The 20251-nt window shown below is 39.0% G+C and overlaps 1 protein-coding gene across 1 annotated transcript in view; it reads right to left on the reverse strand.

The window, feature by feature from the left end:
* CERS6 (ceramide synthase 6) overlaps positions 1-20251 on the reverse strand; it is a 324304-nt gene that overhangs the window by 117085 nt on the left and 186968 nt on the right. Inside the window, exon 4 of the mRNA XM_064287027.1 lies at positions 15840-15897. Coding sequence (XP_064143097.1) covers positions 15840-15897 — 58 coding nt within the window. The remainder of the gene's footprint in view (positions 1-15839; positions 15898-20251) is intronic.

Genomic DNA, 20251 nt, shown 5'->3' on the forward strand with positions numbered 1-20251 from the left:
GTGAGAGACTGCCTTGATTTGTAAACTTCCATTTAAAGCACAATAAAAATTATTAAAAAAAAAAACAAAAACTGCACTCAACCAACACCCTGTCTGACTGAGATGGACCTCCCAAGTTTTCTTGGGTAGACCTAACACAAAATGCATGCCTGATAAATAAGACCAGTTTTAACTGGCGTGTGGGCTGCTGCCATGGTCGACAGCTATCATTACCGTTGCAGTGGCCAATGCTGGTCTTCTTGCCTCCAGCCTTCCCAACTTCTAATTCATTCCCTTAAGGAGCCCTCGTGGCACAACGGATAAGCCTTCAGCTGCTAACCAAAAGGTTGGCAGTTTAAACTCACCCAGAAGCTCTGGGGGAGAAAAACCTGGCGATCTGTTCCTGTAAAGATTAAACCAAACCAAAAACCAAATCCATTGCCATGGAGTTAATTCTGACTCATAGCGACCCTATAGGACACAGTAGAACTTCCCTGTAGGGTTTCCAAGGAGCACTTGGTGGATTCAAACTGGTGACCTCTTGGTTAGCTGCCACAGCACTTAACAGCTATGCCACCGGGGTTTCCCCATAAAGATTACAACTTAGAAAATTCTATGGGGGAATTGCTACTTTGTCCTATGGGGTTGCTATAAGTCAGAGTCAACTCGACAACACCCAACAACAACAATTCATTCCTCACAGTGCAAACTGTTGGCATCTTTTCAGCTCTACTTCAACTGTCTGTCACCTCTTTACGCCTTCCCTACTAAACCTCTCTCATTATTGTCATGCTTGCCTTCCCTTCTCCCCTGCCCCCAAACATACACATACTCCAAGTTCCAGTCTAACCATTTTCTGTTCTTTCCCAGTACTGTCCTTCCCTTTACTGTTCTGGCTCATCTTCATCAACTGAAGCCTCCTTCACTGTTCATCCCAAAAGCCATATCCTCAGTTCAAACTATCCTGAGCAGCCTGTCAAAAATTCTCCCTTCCCCTTCTCTAATCCTAGGAGCCTCTGTACCACTGTTATGGTACTCATCATGGGCTGCCTGGTGTCCAATACACCTGAGTAAGTCATATCTTCTATTAGCCTGTAAACCTGTTAAGGATGAGGAATATGTGATCTTTCCATAGAAAGACTTCATGTTTTGTGCTATATCAGTTCTTAATAAAATCAAATTTTGTTAAATTAATGAATTAAATTCTTTCTCCATGATTTTTTTTTTTTTTTAATAATAGAATAACATGAACATTTATTGCAGGAGCAGATGTGTTACCTCTTGCAAATCATCTCAAGTATCATATGACAGGCAACAGGGAAATGGTTCCACCTTTAAATGCACCAAATGGCATTTCCCTTTGATACACCAGTGAATGCCACTGGAGAGATAAGGAGAGATGAGTAGGGGACTTGCATGGTGTTGTAGGCTGAATAATGTCCCCCAAAGATATTCACATCCTAATCCCTGGGACCTGTAAAGGTTATCTTATAGGGCAAAAGGGACTTTTTGGTGTGATTAAATTAAGAATTTTGAGATGGGGGGGATTATCCTAGATTATCTAGTTAGTCCCCAGATGTAATCACAAGTGCTCTTAGAAAAGAGAGCCAGAGAGAGATTTGACTACAGAAGAGGAGAAGGTGATGTGATAGCAGAAGCAGAGACTGAAGTGATGTGCTGTGAAGGCAGAAGAAGGGACTACAAACCAAGGATTGCAGGCTAGGAGATGAAAAAGGAAAGAAAACAAATTCTCCCTTCAGAGCCTCAAGAAGGAATAATTCCAACTGATAACCACACTTGTGAAACTAATTTAGGACTTTGGGGCCTCCAGAACCATATGAGAATACTGCAAGAATACATGGTGTTGTTTTAAGCCACTAAATTTACAGTAATTTGTTACAGCAATCATAGGTGAGTATTTAACCTTTCTGGGCATCACACCGCAACACATTAGTTCTCAAAGTAATGTCCCTGGACCACCATCAAGGTCATTGCCTGGGAACTTGTTGGAAATGCAAATTATCAGGCCCCACCCAGATCTACTGAATCAGAACTCTGGGGGCGGGCCCGCCAATCTGTTTTAACAAATCTTTCAGATTATTTTTCTGAGGCATGTCCAAGTTTGAGAGCTACTACTCTAACATTTTCTCTTTTAACGTGGTAATTAACAGGATATCAGGTATTTTTAAAGGATGAAATAATGGAATATCACCTCACTGAAACAAATGCTATGAGAACACGATGTAAAAAACAGTGAGCACATCCCAAATACGCTACTACAGCACAAATAGCAAAAATGTCTTCAAAATAACAACCCGAGAAGCTATTACTAATCTAAAACCTATTTCCTCTGTGTTTCAGTGTTTGCGCCGGCAAAATCAAGTACGAATGCATTCACTGGAATCAGCTACTAACATTTTTTCTTAGCAGGCAAACAGATTTTAAATTATAGGAGCCCTTTTCTTAAACTAGTACTTTTTCTCACAATGCCAATTTCTCTATGATTCAAAGGAGTCCATTCTGTACTCCTATCAATTCTTGGCCTAGAATTGTCACACTGAGTGCATATGAATAAAATCTTCAATGCTATATTAGTGGTGAATTTTTTAAAAATTCAAATGTATATCAGGAGGAACTGATTAAAAAAAAAACAGATTTCTAACATGATGTCTAAAAATGACCACTGTGTGCAACTTTTGTATAATATCACCACATAATACCTACTGGAAAAAGCCTACTTCACATCACAAGCAGCTACTTACTGAATATATTAATGACTGAATGTTACATCTTGATAAGACATGGCCATGGTCCATAGGGTTTTAAAGAATAATCAACCAGCATCAAACACAAGCTCTATTCTTAATTTCCACACTCTCATCTAAAGGGCTACACAAATTTTAAGTACTCTGTAGGATTGTGTTTTTCTTTGTGATAATTTTCAGTAACCAGAATTTTGTCAGTCCTTGCCTACCACACTCAATGCTTACCAATACTTTTTGTATAACAGAGAAATCAAGTAGGGAAGTCCATCCTCTGGGGTCAATGGACTGGTTAACAAGGAAAGGCAAGTGGGAAACCATTTCCCTGCCTTGGACAAAAAAAAAATGAGTCAACAGGAACCAAATCAAATTGTATCCCACAGCCTTTAGTAATTTTGTTTTTACATGCCCCTTTTTTCAAAATACAAAAAAAAATGAGTTAATTATCAAAGGACAATTTTATCAATTTCCTTATAGCTTCACCTACCAGGCTAGGAAAAAAAGTAAGTTGAGGGTGGGAGGAGCCATGATTAGGAACAAAGCGCAAGGAGCTATTTCTTGCTTCATGCTTCAGATACCAATGATGTAAACAACCCCCCTCGACACACACATGCACACACACGTGTATACTCAATACTGCAGTCTAGTTATTAACTCTTCCCATTTGTACTGAATAGCTGGTACCAAACATACTTCTGCTAATACTGAGCACAATGCACCCTATTAAGAAACTCTATGGTATGATACTGTTGAAAATGTATTGTTTACTCTTAACCCCCTAATAAAGGCTCTGTGATGGAGGGGAATACACTTCTACAAAGGAGAAGCTGACAACTCACAACAGGGCTATCGCCTGGAGGAACAGATTATGTTTACTTACGTGTGGGTTACCAAATGCCCCCTACTATCCAAGTCACTACAGAGACAATTCCTTGAATATTACCAACTAATGGCCTTAAGCAATATGAACCTGAACTCTTTTCTAGACATAAAGGGAAAGTGTAATGTGAAACAGCTGTACTCTACTGTGCAACTTTCGTTATACCACGAAGACACCTTGTACCATCAAAGAAAGAAGGAACATATCTTGATTTTTCAGTTCTGTGATCTAAGAATCAGCTTGATGGGCCCTGATTACTCCTTCAACACTGCAGTAATGGAAACCCTTAGACTTCATGGAACATCCTTCAGTTACCTCCTAGTGGTGGGACCCTGGATATCGGATGCCATCTTTACCAACCAGAATGTTCAAACACACATACACTACATACACTCCTTTAGATATAAGACAAAATATTTAGAAATCCCCAACCAACAGCTCAGAACTAATATTTTAAGGGTAGATTCAGTTGGATGTACTAATTACATGAGTGGATGAATTCAGGCCAGCACTCAAACTATCTACCAGTTCAGGGAAAGGAGATAGCTTTATTTATGTATATTTTACCACCAACTCCATGTACTGTACTAATGGGAAACAGGACAACCACACGCACACACACAAAGAGAACTCTCAACTAATCTCCATACTTGATTTCAATTTTTAAGTTCTTACCCCCAAAACTTTTTAACAAAATTGTTACAAAACAGCAAAGTGACATATTTTTCAATTCATTACTCAAGTTTTTGTGAATTACCTACTGTATTGACAGCAGGATATCAAGTACATAAGGTTTGAGCACCTGCCTTGAGTAGTGTGTGTGTATGGAGTATGTATGTATGTGTGTGTGTGTGTATATATATATATATATATATATATATATACACACACACACATGGAGAAAGAGAAAGCAACAGAGGAAAGAGAAAGAGAGAGATGGACAGACTACATATATGCATCTTATTGGTTCTGTTTCTCTGGAAAATCCTAACTTTCCTATCAATGTCAATCCATTCTTTTGGACTCAAACTAAATGCTACTTCTCCATGAAGTTTTCTTTAATTCCCTCAATTGGATCCCTCTTCTATGTATAGACAGTACCTTGTACACCTATCATTTATCACAAAGCCTCATATCATAAGTATCTATAGACAAATCTTAACCTCTCTGCGAGATTATAAGATCCTTGAGGGCAGGAACCACGTTTTCCTCTTTTCTGCATCTGCCACTATGCCTTACATACAGTAGGTTTTTAATAAATGTTGGCTAAATTGAATTAAGTTCCTAAGCTACTGATGATCCCAGGAAAGGGAAAAGCAGTAATAACATTAGCTCCATGAGATTAAGGATTCAAACTGTGTTGGCAACTGCTTTCTCTATGGTGCCTAGAACAATGCCTGTCACAGGGTAGGTGCTCACAGATACTGAATGAAAGAATGAACAAATGAACAGTAGCTGCCATCATTAATGAACAGAAACCCTTGGAAGCAGCCATGAATGGAATGCACTAAAAACAAGAGCTTTTGATCCCCAAATTCCTTTGGTCCACACTTCCAGGTGGCAACATGCAGAAACTGCTTTATATGGCAGCTCCAGGATTATCAGAAGCCATCATTATGTTCTATTTTTCCACTGAAGTATAACTTAAAGTGCACACATCTAAGTGCAAAAAAATTGGATACATGTCTAAAAACCTATGTATATATCTCTATCACTGCCACCCAGATCAAGAGCTAGAACATTTCCAGCACATCAATAGGCTCTTTCACACCCGCTCCCAATAAAACCACCTCTATCACCATGGATTAATTTTACCTGGGAGGGGAAAAATTATTTTTATCCTTTCTGTTGCTCACTACCCATGGAAGCTAAATTCCTTGAGGACAAAGTGATCATCTTCTCTCTTATTTCGAATAGTCATTCCAAGGTGACTGGTATCACCAGGCTTGTGCTCAATAAATCCTAGGCAATGACAGCAACAGCCCCTGCCAGTCAGGTCTATTCTCACACACATTAATAAAGGAGAAGGGCAGAAAAAGCAAATCAAAATGAAAAATCACTACATCATTTAGAGTGGGACTAGCAGACCCAGAATCCAGATGCTCCTGAGCCAGGCTTTCTCTGGAGCCACACAACAGAGCTGTAATCACAGCATGAGCTGGCCTGTAGGAATGCCCGCTGTTCTGCACTACATCAAACACATGTCCTACGTACCACCCGCCCCATCCCAGGCATGCACAGACAAGACTTGCCTTTCCATGCAGAGAAAAGACACCAGTTTAACAAGCACACATAGAACATCTCAATATTGCCCCCCAGAAGCTGTGGTTTTTAAGCAAAGAACATCTGGTTTGTTTCATTATTGTTGCTGATGAGGAAAATGGTTTATGATGATGATCATTGTCTGAGAAAGCCATTAGCTCTCAGGTTTTATTAAAACAAACTTGAATAAGAATAATGCTTTCCTTCTTGGATTCAGTAAATGATTTTTCTTTAAGTGTCTGAGAGGGACCTGATGATGATTTGGCTAACGCAGAATGAGTGTGCAGGTACAGATTTTGATACATGGATCAATATTTCATATCAAATTACCTGAGCTCTTCTGTGAGTTAGTAGCTTTTTATTCCCCTGGAAAACAGGAGATGAATAAAAATGCAATTCAGTTCTCAGGTACTGCCCACAGCCAAAGAACGCTTGTAGAGTTAGCTTTGTTGTAGTGTATAAATGAATACCAATGCTTTTCACAATCAAGTTCAGTTCTAAACTTTTGAGAAGTATCCGTCTATGCCTTTAGGGGACTGTGTATCTAAAAATGAACATCATATTTGAATGAGCCTTATTTTGGTAGCCTCTGAAATAGAAATTCATTTTTTCTTTCTTTTTTTTAAAGAGTTTCCACAAAGTTGGTATTTTATTAAGTTAGATGAAGGAGCCCTGGTGGCGCAACGGTTAAGCACTCAGCTGATAAGTGAAAAGCTGGCGGTTTTCAACACGTTAAAACCCACCCAGTGGCTCTGTAGGGGAAAGACCTGATGATCTGTTCCCATAAAGATTACAGCCTAGAAAACCCTATGGGGCAGTTTAACTCTGTCACATCGGGTCACTACGAGTTGAAATAAAGTTGGCGACACCTAACAACAACAACAGTTGAAAAGATTCATGGCTTAGTAAAGCACCAGAGCTACAAACCCTTATGTATTACATAAGAGCAAGTAGTACTCAGTAAGGCACCAGTCACCACTCGTACTTGGGAAACAGCAAAAGAATCCCTTCTCCATGCAGAAAAATCCATTTCAGCATTAGGAACTCCTGCAGGTCCTGAAATCTTTCCTTCTGCTTCACTGCCTGGAAAAAGCTGTCTGAGTGAAATGTCATTCTCACATGATAGAACCTCAACACAGAAGACAACTTGGAGAAAAGGCTTCTCGGTGCTCTTTAGAGAAAATTTTGCACAACAAAAATTAAAATATAGCATCTCATTAAACACAAAGCTATAAGCTATAAACCTCAATGCTTCTGAGATGCCTTTATGGTTAGAAGTGACTTTAATTTATCCTAAGTAATAAACAATTTCACCCATAAGCATATTCACTGAGCTGTACAAAATAATGAGATGTCCCAACCAACTTCTTACTGCAAACGGTATATTAATGGCTTATTAGTCACACTGTAGAAAGTAAAATATATCATGTGAAAATTAGGAACAGTTTCTCAAGAAATCCAAAAAGATTGAGAATGCAGCAAGCCACAGACTCTGGTCTCCGCCAGTGTGACTTCATTTGGAAGTAGATAAATAAAGCAAGCATGGTCCTTAATTTGGGCCCTCGAATATAATGAGTATGTTTAACTCCGTAGTCTTAATACAAGCATAGTTATAAGAGTCTCTTGCTACTTCTTGTTACCTGGGCAATCTCGATCAGGAGAGTATATCTGGAGGCAGTAATGAAGACTGGTTACAAGTAGGCCATAGTGCCCAAAATACCTGATTTAAAATCTCAGCCTCCCACTTACTAGCTAGGCAATCTGGGGCAAATTACTGAAACTTTGTAAGATTTAGTTTCTTCATCCAGAAAGATGATGAGTTACATTGTACAACCCATGAGAAATGAATGTTAAGTGATCAACATAATGCTTGGCCCATAGTGGGTGCTCAATACATTATAGCTATCATTAATGCTGTTGTTATTTATTGATTTGAAATTTCATTCTGGCTTTGTACTAAGTCAATAGTGTTTCCAAGGTGTTATGCCACTCCAAAAAGAAGTTGGATTTTCATTATGAGAGTTTTTAAAGAGCTCAGCTGCTAACCAAAAGGTCAGCAGTTTGAATCCACCAGCCACTCCTTGGAAACCCTATGAAGCTGTTCTACTCTGTCCTATATGGTCATTATGAGTAGGAATCAACTTGATGGCAACTTTTTCTTTTTTTTTTTTTTTAAATATGGAATGAAGAACTACAAGTTATTACCTAATACTGGTCATGTAGACCTGCTATGGAACTACAGATTGAATCTTACTAGGCTCACACCAAAAAAACCCTGCTGCCATCCATCGATCTCCATTCATAGAAACCCTATAAGACAGAGTAGAATTTCCCCATAGGATTTCCAAAGAACAGCTGGTGGATTTGAACTGTTGACTTTTTGGTTAGTAGCTGAGCTCTTCACCACCACACCACCAGGGTTCCCAGGATCAAACAGAAGAATACAAAATTCCTTTGAAAGCCTATGCTGGGACCATTCTGGGCCATTCCGGGCAACAGAGTCATGTAAAGAGAAACTTGAGAGAAAATTCAGGGACTAGGGCAGTGAGAACTAGCTGAACATGAACACTTGGATTTTCTGAACAAGTATCTGTATTTCTTTGGCATTTACATGGAATTCAACTCTTAATTTGTATTCTTTTTCCTCTTCAAAATTCACAACTTCAAGTTCTTTCATAAGCAGTTATGTCTAAATTTATGCACAGTCATTTCTATTCTAATTCCTACATCTTACGGATATTTTTTCATAGAAATGGAAGTATTAAAGCCATTTTGAAAAAAGTTATCAAAATTAACCATTTTTACCTATTACCTTCTATTTATTTAGATATATGAATATCACAAGTGAAATGTACAAATTAGTTTGTTACTTATTTTCATGCAAACTTCTACCAAACATTTTGTTTTTATTTTTGAGCAGCTGTATGGCATTTTGCAGTTTTAGTAATAATTTAATTAAATAATTAGACTAATATTAGATATTAATATTGTTTTAGGTTCTGTTTTGGATTTGCTATATAGTGACAGGGTTGTATGTGCATATGTGTATATATTTTTAAATTACAACAAATAGCTTTACACATATATATTATTTTGCTTCCCTCCTGATAAATTTATAGGAGATGAAGTGTTGGATCAGAGGATATTAACATACTTATAGTTACTATTTATCACAATGTTGCTTTTTAAACAGGTTGCACCAACATAATTATGAGAATTTCAAATTCTTCACTGAATTATGGCATACTAGTTAAAAGATGTTATAACATATTCGTCCATACTACTGGCTTTAGAAATGATGCAATTAAGTCCCAAAGAAATTAAGTGACTTGCTTAAGGTCACAAAGCTGATTAGTAGCAGAATTAGATCTCAGACCCAGGCCTTCTGACTCCCACTTTGGGCCCTTACTATATCACATTATCCTTAGTTTCTTACTGGCCTCAGAATGCTCTCCTCAGATAGCATACCAGCTATAAGCCAACACAGAAGGAAAATAAAGTGGGGCAAATGAAAGGTATGAAGGGAATCAGAACATATCAAAGAGGGTACATATGGGTAGGAGGGAAAAAGGCAGATGTAATAAGGAGAAGTGTTGAAGAAACACGTCCTAAAGTCATTCCTGATAATTTCTGCTCCAGAAAGTACGTACGTTTATTTATTTACAAGGCCATGACAAGGGATCCCACTGACTAGGAGGCAGCAAAGTATTTCAGTGCTTCACGTCAAGGTAATACAGTAGACTTAGGCATTCACAATTCCCAGCAGAGCCTACCTCATAATCTATAGTAATCAGTGTTATGCCTTATATCTCCAAAGCACTTTATACCTGCCAAAGCACTCCTACACACAAGCTGAGGAAGTATCATTTTCCACTTTTATACATGAGAAAAATGTGCTTTCAGAGAGCAAAGGTCCCATTTAGTTAACTGTTGTGCCAAGATGGGAACCTCAGTCTTCATTTCTGAATTTCTTCCGTACTGATATTGATTTTATTTCTCAATGAGGAAGGCAAATTTACTAATAAGAAAGGACAAATAATAATAATTACTTGAACTGTTTTTTGAAACTTGTTCTCTAAGTTTTTTTTTAACTGACAGCAATTTTAAAGACTACCAGATTAGCTTCTAGTTTTCCCTCAGGCAAGTCAATTCATCCTTAGAAGTTGTTTCCTCTTTTCTGAAATGAGAAATGTAGGATTGTTGAACTTTAGGATCCTTCCAAAGGTTATTATTCTATGTCACATGTACTTTTTACAAAACTGTTTGATAGAGCTGTGTTCTTAGGTAAAACTCTAAATTTCAAGCCTCTTTAATAAAGCGACATACTCCAAATAATTTCAAAGTTTAAAACATGGCCCAAAGGACAAAATAAAAAAATGGACATACATTCTGTTGGCTAGACAAATTCTATTTTCCGTATCAAAATGGGCAAAGGGATGACAATCCTATTTCCATTTCAGAAAGATTCCAAGCTAACCAATAAACAAAAAAGAACACGCTGAAGCGTATCAGGGTATGACTGTGGCTTTGTTTACTCGTGAACTTTGAAAAGCAAACCATATGATTAATAAAAGGCAATGTCTTAGTTTAGGTCAGGTTCGGAGAGTCTAAGGGAATGGGAAAAGTGCTCAGTCTAGCAGGGTACTTTCCAAACTGTGGGTTGTCACCTAGTTATGAAATCAACATCAAAGGTGGCAACATGTATATTTTTAAAATGTAATCGATTAGAATAAAAATTATCAGAGAACGTTTCTCAGCTTCAGAGCTAGGACTTTGCAAACTATACTTCTGCTGGGTCTAAGGAGTAGGTTCCATGTTGAGTTTGGCCTTTGGGAAGAGCTAGAAGGAGGCTGGAGGGTTGTAGAAGGGAGATGGGACTTGTTCCTTTCTGTTTTGCTTCCTGTTCTTGTCAGCATTTCCCAGAAATGCATCTTCACCCCATCAGCAACAGTTCCTTCCAGAGGCAGCAGGGCAATCTTAATACAAGTATGATCTGCAAACTAGCTCCTGGGCTTGAAATGTTTGTTACCAGTTCATGAAGACATAAGGAGTTTACACCAGAACGTAAATTATATCACTAAGCATGCTGTTTAGTTCAGCTGACCTTTTTTCATGGGTAGACTTTACTGATGAAATAGGCACTTTACCTTCTGGTACAAGTCCCTTATTGTAGATTGGTAGCAAATAGTCAGCAGATCAATTACTGTGAATAAAACAGCCTCAGCGATCTTTTCAGCTCTGGTTAATGATTCATTATATTATATTTACTCTTAAAATAATTGGTGTGGTTTTGTCTCCTGATGTTACCCTGACTAATTAGAAAGTTAACCAAAAACCAAACCCATTGCCGCTGAGTCGACTGCAACTCAGAGTGACCCCACAGGACAGAGTACAACTGCCCCATAGGGTTTCCAATGAGTGGCCGGTGGATTCCAACTGCCGACCTTTTGGTTAGCAGCCAAGCTCTTAACCACTGTGCCACCAAGGCTCTACTGATGTCACACCCTGATTCAAAGGTTAGGTATACATATATCTTAAATAACTTTTATTGTAATTATATACATGCATGTATGCAAAATGGATTATGAGATAAAATATATTTTATGCTCAAAGTTTGAAATAAATTAGCCTAAAATGTAGATTATAAGAAAAAACATTTACTTAGATCCCAGTTGCATGTGTATCTACATTGAATTCCTGTGACACAACACTGAAAATAAATATGTAAATCAAGAAACTCATACAAAATATTCAAAGAATTCCACCCAATACAAACTTCCATATACAAATGAGAATAAAAGCTAATGGAAAGACTAAAAAAAAAAAAACCTTTGCATTGAGTCAATTCTAACTCATAGTGACCCTACAAGACAGAATAAAACTGCCCTATAGGGTTCCCAAGGAGCAGCTGGTGGGTTCAAACCGTCAACCTTTTGGTTAGCAGCTGACCTCTCAATCACTGCGCCACCAGGGCTCCAACTGAAAGAGAGCTTACTCTAGCTTGTAAAGCAATACGTGGTTTCTTCCAGGACCTAGGGAAATATGTTAATTTGCATGAGTACCTTGTGTGCTAAGGCATATAGAGCAACTATAGTTAACTCTGGTTTTTTTTTTTTTTTTTTACAAAGTGCAGTATTTTTATGCAAATAACATGTACTTTCTACATTTATTTGCCAACCACTCCTCCCCACCCCACAACTATTTTCATCAGCACTGTATGCTAATTTTTTACAGCAATATGTAAGAAAAAATTGGCAAAACAGTGCTTGTTCTGCATTTTGCCTCATCTCCTGAAGAGCTCTATACATTAATCTTTTGAATTCTACCTCTGGTAATTCCAAGAAATTCTCTTCCTCCGAAAGGTTTCTTGATTCTTTATTTTGGTGGCTTGCAGAAGCCATCATGGTCTGCCTCTTTATGTGATTTGATTTTGGCTGTTGTCTCCAAGCCATAAATGAGTTATCATATTTATTTTATGTTTGCTTACTGTGTCCCAGTTTCTTGTTCTGCTTTGTTTTGATATGCCCAAATAGGGTGGTCATGTGAGCTAGTTTCATTATTGGCATTTTTGAAGATCTCATGTCTTGTCTCCAGATGGCTAGAGCTGTTGCTAGATATGTGAGCCCAGGAGTCTGTTTACTTTTCTTGTGTGGATTCAGCTCAGGTGTCCAGGCCATTGGTCACTGAGTGTGTGGTGCAGGATCCCACCTACAGTTCTAGACAAGCAGGGGTGACTGGAGTAGACACAGGTATCTAGCTACAATAGGGGGTCATGCGCTGCGCAACGCAGGTGCCTGACAGCTACCCCGAGTGTCTGGGTGAAAGGTGTGCCCCTGATCCCTAGAGTGCATAGGTGGGTGGGTTTTGCAGTCAGACTGTGGGTACCCAATATCGTTGGCTCTAAGGACTGGGAGTCACCACTTATTCTTGGACCCCTGCCATGGGTGGCTAGGTATCGTAGGTGGAACCACCAGTCTTCAGGCCCCGATTTCGGTAGTGAGGACCCTCTTAATGGCCAGGGTGGTGTCAAATGTCACAAATCTGCCACTCCCTGTTATAGCTGATACAGATGAAAATAGGCTTCAGGTATATACCCTGTTGTACTGTGCTAATGAGGGCCTATTCTGTTGAAATGGGCCCACACGGGTCTATGCAGGGGTGAAAGGCATTCAAAGTTCATGGACCCCTCCCTAATGCCTGTGCCTAGACAAAGGGGCTGTGTCTGCCCTGAGTTTGCACGTATGGGAGCTGGCAGATTATTTTTTCCTGTTTGCTAATTTGTTTCCTCTCCAAAGATGGGAGAATGGCTCCGGCACATGGCGGGTCCTACTTTCCACCCAGAGGGCTCAGCAATCACAGAGCTGGGGAGGGCGGGGGAGGTAAATGGGAGAGAGGTACTTCCCAAAAGGGTTTTTTTTTTTTTTTTTTTTTTTATTCATGCAGTAGGTTAGATGCTTGTACTCCTCTTTTGCCAGTTGAGTACTGTTTCTTGCTAGTTCTGGAGGCTTAAGCAGACTCTCTGCTGCTCCATCTCTCTAGATGTGGAAAACAATTCCTGAGCACCACCACCTGCCTTATCCCTTGCGCACTAGCTGATCTAGCCTGCAGGGTGCCAGTGCCAGCCAGGTCAGGTCTGGCAACTCCTCGATACTTCTGAACTGTCTCTCCCTCCCCCGCCGCTCAGTCTCATTCCTCAACTTTGTCTTTGATGTTCAGGGCTTCTAGATGATCATATATAACTGATTTCACTTGTTTTTTTTGGTCTTTGTTATAAGAGGGACCACAGGAAGCATCTGACTACTCCACCATCTTTGCCTCGCACCCCAAAATATATTCTAAATTTAATGTTTTATAAATAGGAACAACTATTTGGCTAGGTTAAGTTTGTTAACCAAAGAAGGAAGCCATTTAGAAATCATGTTGAGGTTTGGGCAGGCTGGTGAAGTCGAGAATGCACTGGAGTGGGAGAAAGCAGTGTGTACTTCTTTTCAGGTTCAGCCTTTAATAAACTAATGGTGTGACCTTTGCAATGCCCCCTACTCGTTCTGAACTTCTGCTTGCTCAGCTGTGAAATAAAAGGGTTGGACAAAATGGCTTATAATATCTTCCACAGCTATTTTGGTTACATGGATTCTGTGTTTTCTCTCACTGAATGTAACATTTCTCTATCATTTATGACTAAGACTAAATCATATAGCTCATCCAAAACTGACTCATCATTCAAGAAAATACCCCAAATGCAAATTCATTCAATAAGAAGAGCAATTTCTAGGTCTTTTTCCTTTCTTTCATTTTTTAAACATTTGTTATAACCACAGGCAATCGATAGGGAACTGGTATACACCTGGTATAGTTTAAGAACAAAACAGTTTCTAAGCAAACATTCTATTGGCACGTCCTCTTATCGCCTTACATGGAGCCCCTGAGGACTGTGGATGAGAACTATTCCCATTCTATTCAGTTTGTTTAGGGACAGAGTGAATCAGAACCAAGAGTCACAAAGTGCTTCCTGTTCAGATGACAGATGACCAGGATTGCAGCATAAGAGCTAAAGGAGTCCATATCCTGCAGATCTACAGGAAGGGAACAAAAGTGCTCCTGGCTTTCACCATCTTCCCTTGCTCACCATCAAAGCCCTTAGCCAATGAAACCAGGTGTAAATTCTAAACTCTGGCCTTAGTTAGGAACTTGACATTCCTACGTACTGGAATTCTCCCATATCACCTGAAAGTCCATCCAAATCTATTCCCTTTCCAAGGGTAATAAAGTTGTAAGCATAAAAGCTCTTCAGACTGTCTTTCCATTTTTTTCCCTAGATAAGTAAATTTTAAAACTAAAATAATAGAATTCCAAAGTAAGCAGTTTCCACCATGTTTATTTACCCTAGTTGAGAATGTCTTCATACTTAGAAAGCCAACAAAGTGAAGTTTATCCTTTCAAATCTATTCAAATGGTCTCTAAGCCATATGGTCTTATTAAGTTAAAAATAAGTAAGTGCAGTTACCAAAGGAAAAGACATAAGTGAAAGGAAGTTTCCTCTAGGAAAATATTTTATTGGGAAACAACCATTCATTATAATAGAATTCGTCACAGGCAGACAATACCTGATAACTCAACTTTAAAAATAAAAACGTATTTGAAATTATCAACTCAATATTTACAAGAAAATTTACTATTACAGCATGCACATTACTCTAGGAAAAATACTTGTAAAAATACAGATAACATATATATCATAAAATAATTTTAAACATAATTTCCCATTTTCTGCCACATCATAACCTATTGTTGTTAAGTGCATGACTGTGAGAATATAATTCTTCATGAGTCTTGAATTTAAGCAGCCTAACTTGTTTGGAGTAGCACTAAACAATAAAATACCCAGGAGAAAGATGATGGCAGCCACAACGAACTACTTTCATGGATAAACTTGCCTCAGTGCATACAGGATATAGTAAAGCAGCAGCAGGGGAAACACAATCTATAAAATAAACTGAACTTCTCACCAGCAGTTGGTGCTGTGCTCTTAGTAACTACGTAAGACACTAAAACAGTATTCCTATCGGTGAATTACTGCAGTGATCACACATATGGCAACAACTGATTTTTCCAAGTTCTGTGATATGAAAACTCTATTCAAATTCTTTTAAAATTTCAGTTGGCTTTTAAAAGGTTTCTAATGCCCATAAGTAATAACCAACTAGAGTAGACAAGGGACTTAGCAACATCTTTCACTTGAAAAACAAACTGTTTTCAAAATCTTTTTAGCATATGCCTAAAAATGATTTACCATAAAGAATAAACTGCACATACTTTTGAAGGTCAAATAACAATGCACACATCATTCTTAGGAAGCCTGTGATGGCTGTTAATATTACTATCATCGCATACATCAACAATGGACTACAGGTTTACAGTTATGTAAGAATTATATAAAGTAACTGGACAGACCCTACCTTTTTCAGGAACCGGACTCCATAGGTAAATATATAAAGGAAAAATGAAAATCTCCACCTGTAGAAAGTTAAGAATAAAATTCTGTGACATTGAGTCTGTATTTCACATTTTATGAAACATAGGAGAGAAAAAGTACACTAGATTTGCACCCCAGGCATTAAATTTAATGAAAAATTTAGTATGAGCTGAACACATACAGTCACGTACATGGGTATATAAATATAAAATATTATGGCAAATAGTTTAAATATTAATAATTATATTCATAACCTAAATTTTCTTTTACCCAGTTACTCTATTTGCCCATTTTCTCATCTCTTTCTACACCAGGTAAATTCCCTCTTGTTAATCACTCATGAGGTGTATGGTGAATAGACAATACAGTTTTGAATTCTTTCATTCAGATATTAAGTAAATAAGTTTACTTAACTGCAGTTTATATTTGTTTTAAAAATACTTCTGATGTAAAGAAGCCTCAATATCATTCAATAAGGGAACCGTTTTTGTCTTTTAAAAAATATTTATCAATATCTTTTTAGATGTTGTTAAAGGAAGGAATAAAGAATCCAAATTCTCCATCTGCCATACCACTGCAAATGACAGCCTTAAACCATTCCAAATACTGGGTCCAGATATTAGACTTTCACTTTGTTGTTAATGAGGAAAAATGTATAAGTCCTCTTTTGATTTTTAATGATGGAAATATTTTAAGTCTTCTAAAATACAAAATTAATATTAAAAAAAAAAAACCCTTTCCCTACTACTCAATTCCCAATTTTATTTTTTGTACTTTCTGTGTGTATCTGTAAAAGCTGTCTAGATTTCACCAAATGGCATTCCCCAGGCTACTGTGGTGGTACTAGTGGTGCTGCGGGTAATAAGTTGTAAATGATCACAAAGAAGAAAGAGGCTAGTCAACTTGAGTCCATCAGGAGGCAAACTGCTTTTGGTGCCTACATGTCTATCTACAAATTTCGAATAAGGTCAAAAGAACGTGTTTCTAGGAGCTTATGTGCGTTACATACAAAATTTTCTGGAAGAAAATGACAGGTATATTCAGGTAGGAGGAAAAGAATAACGGACTCTGAGAGCTGTGTAAGACTCCACAGCAGACACAAGTGTCCCTCAGTATTTCACAGTTAGATTCACACCTGGGTTGGCTGACCCTGCAAATATGCCGGAGTTCTAGTCAGAACTAACATTTACAGAAAACACTGAAATTCAGGATTGAAAATCTTCAACTAATAATTCACAAAACCTGAATTTTGGAAGGAACAATAAAACCGATGGAAGCAGCAATGATTCAACAAGAGCTTCTAAACAATACAGAAAAGCAATGATTACGAAACCTCACGTAAAAGCCCTCTTGTTATGTAAGGATAGTTGACTCACTGAAGTATCAAAATAAAGGACTGAGTTTTAATCCCATCTCTATGACCAGATTTTCTTTTAGTGGCTGGTATGTGAAAATGTCTGTGTTTCTTTCTGTCTGGTTATACAAATTCTAGACCAGAAGTTAGGTCCATACAATCTGCACAGCCACACAGGGTCCCAAGCTAGATTTAAAGCTTTGCTGTCCCTGTCCTGAAATTCTTAATAATTTTTTAACAAGGGCCTGCCATTTTATTTTGCATTGGGCCCTGTAAGTTATGTAGCTGGTTCTGGTGAAGACATATAGATTTTCCTACTTTGGCCAAATCTATTAATATTCCTTGATCTCAGTTTCATCTCTATAATTGGGAAAGTTAGGTTTATATTCCACCACCTATTTGTCGGTCTGTTGTACTGTGGTGGCTTGCGTGTTGCTATAATGCTGGAGGGCAATACTACCAGTATTCCAAATATGAGCAGGATCACCCATGGTGGACAGGTTTCAGGGGAGCTTCCAGACTAAGATAGACAAGAAGAAAGACCTGATGATCTATTCTGAAAATCAGCCAATGAAAGCCTTATAGATCACAACAGAATGCTGTCTGATACACAGCTGGAAGATAAGCCCCCCTCCAGGCTGGAAGACACTATACAATAGCGCAACAATAGACTCAAACATACCAAAGATCATGAAGATGATGCAGTACTGGGCAATATTTTGTTCTGTTATACATAAAAAAAAAGGTCCCATGAATTAGAGTAGACTCAATGGCAATTAACAACAACCGGTTTATATTTTACTTCGGGCCTTAAAATTTGGTGGTATAAGTAATCTCTACTTCCCCCTAGTCCCTACCATTCCCTATTATATTAAACTAGCCTACTTCATGCATTTGCATTACTTTTCCTACCCCTGGAAGCAACTGAATTTGCAACTACTAGATTATATGACTTACAACAGCTATTTCAGCTCTTAAACTCTTTTGTAAGCTGCTGTTGTTGTTAGGTGCTGTCGAGTCAGTTCCGGCTCATGGCAACTTTATAGGACAGAGTAGAGCTGCCCCATAGGGTTTCTAAGGAGCAGCTAGTGGATTTGAACTGCCAACCTTTTGGTTAGCAGCCAAGTTCTTAACCACCATGCTACTAGGGCTGTAAGTAGGCCATGATAAGGCAGTTTTTTTACACATAATAAAATTTTATAGAAATTACTGGAATGTTCACCATAAAAATGCATCTTTGTTTTATTTCATCACTAAAACGACCCAGTTTTCATTAGACATACAGGTTCTATTACAGGAACACCAATGTTGCCATCACTTGAATAACAACTCAGGATAAATATTTACAAGGCAGAGTTTATTTCCACAAATATCTACAGGAAGCAATATTCTCAAGCATTCTGCAATAGGTGAAAAGTTCTTTTTTTATCTGCGGAGTTTCGTATGAGTTATAGTTTTACATGGTATCTAGTTACCAGCCCATGATATAGCCTCTCCCAAACTTTCACTAAAATATCTATAAATAAAGAGAGAGAAATAAAGGTGCACATACCACAAAAAAAAAAAAAAAAAGAATTAATCTTTAACCTATTGCTAGAATTAGAGAATTCTTATAACAGAAAGAGAATACATTTCAATTTAAAAAATGTAATTAGAGAGGCGGGGCCAAGATGGCTGACTAGGTAGAAGCTACCTCAGATCCCTCTTGCAACAAAGACTCGGAAAAACAAGTGAATTGATCACATACATGACAATCTACGAACCCTGACCATCAAACACAGATCTAAAGAGTTGACCTGAGTGACAGAGACTGAGAACGAGCAACCATAGGGAAGCAACGACTGTTTTTGGACCCTGGAGCCAGTGTCCCAGTCAGAAAAACTTGGCACCGGGCTTTGGACTGGGCGCAGGGGAGCTGAGCATGGCATCCTGAGACAGCGCAAACACGGGACGCAGCCCTAGCCCCCAGAAGTGACCTCGGGGGAAGCCCAGCCAGTGCACGCAGGCAGCGCAGTGACACGGCTGACAGGAGAAGTCACCAGGAGGCAGTGACTGGTTTTGGAGCTTGGAGTGTGGCATCCCAGCCTGGGAACCTTGGTGGTGGGCTTTGGACTGGGAGCGGAGGAACTGACCACGGCTTCTGAGACAGCACAAGCTCGGGACGTGGGCCTGACCCTTGGGGGCAATCTCAACCCAGCCAACGCACACAGGCTACACACCCCTCGGAATCTCAGATAAAACAGTCACCACCATGCAAGATAAGTAATTTTATATTTGGGGTGCTACTCTCTCCTCTCTATCTGATCCCTCCCCTCCCCTTCCCAGGAGGCTTCATTAACATTGGAATTTCCTGAGCCAGAGAGTGAACTGCCCTGCAGTTATTTTTTTTTGTCTTTTCCTGACCCATTCTCCTGGCCTGAGAGAAGCAGCTACAAAAATCCCAGGGACCAAAAATCCTTCCCTGACTTCCCAGAATTGGACTAAAAATACAGAACCAGCTCCAGCCAAGCATATGAGATCCACAGTCTTGGGCTTTCATCCCTGCAGGGAACAAGGGGGCTATTATAATGCAAAGGCAATTCTGATAGGGATCTGACTGTAATCGTTTTAGCGGACTACTGGAAAGACAAGTTTCCCAGGTCTGCTATCTCTACCTATTAAACAGAGCCCTCACTGTCCCAAAACAGGGAACTAAGGGCTGAAGCTCCCCCCAGACCACCTGGCCTCCTGCCATAGGGGTCTGAGGATGGTGACACCTACCAATCTGTAGAGGTACATGCATTGGGTGCCTAAGGTACTGCTGCAGAGCCCATCCACCAAAGTGCTTTAAATAGAGACAACACCAACTTCACTGGCACTTGGGGGAAGCCTGTCAGCATCCTGCCCCGCCCCCGAGTGTGACCCCCTGCTGCTACTAGAATCTGGTGCACACAACTATCACCACTACTCCTCTACGTTGATAAGTAACAGTGTGCACCACACACTTGGTGACCGAAAATCAGATTCTACTCAAGAACAGTGAATGGACTCTTAGGCTTATA

The sequence above is a fragment of the Loxodonta africana genome, chromosome 6, assembly GCF_030014295.1.
Source record: "Loxodonta africana isolate mLoxAfr1 chromosome 6, mLoxAfr1.hap2, whole genome shotgun sequence".
NCBI lineage: Eukaryota > Metazoa > Chordata > Mammalia > Proboscidea > Elephantidae > Loxodonta > Loxodonta africana.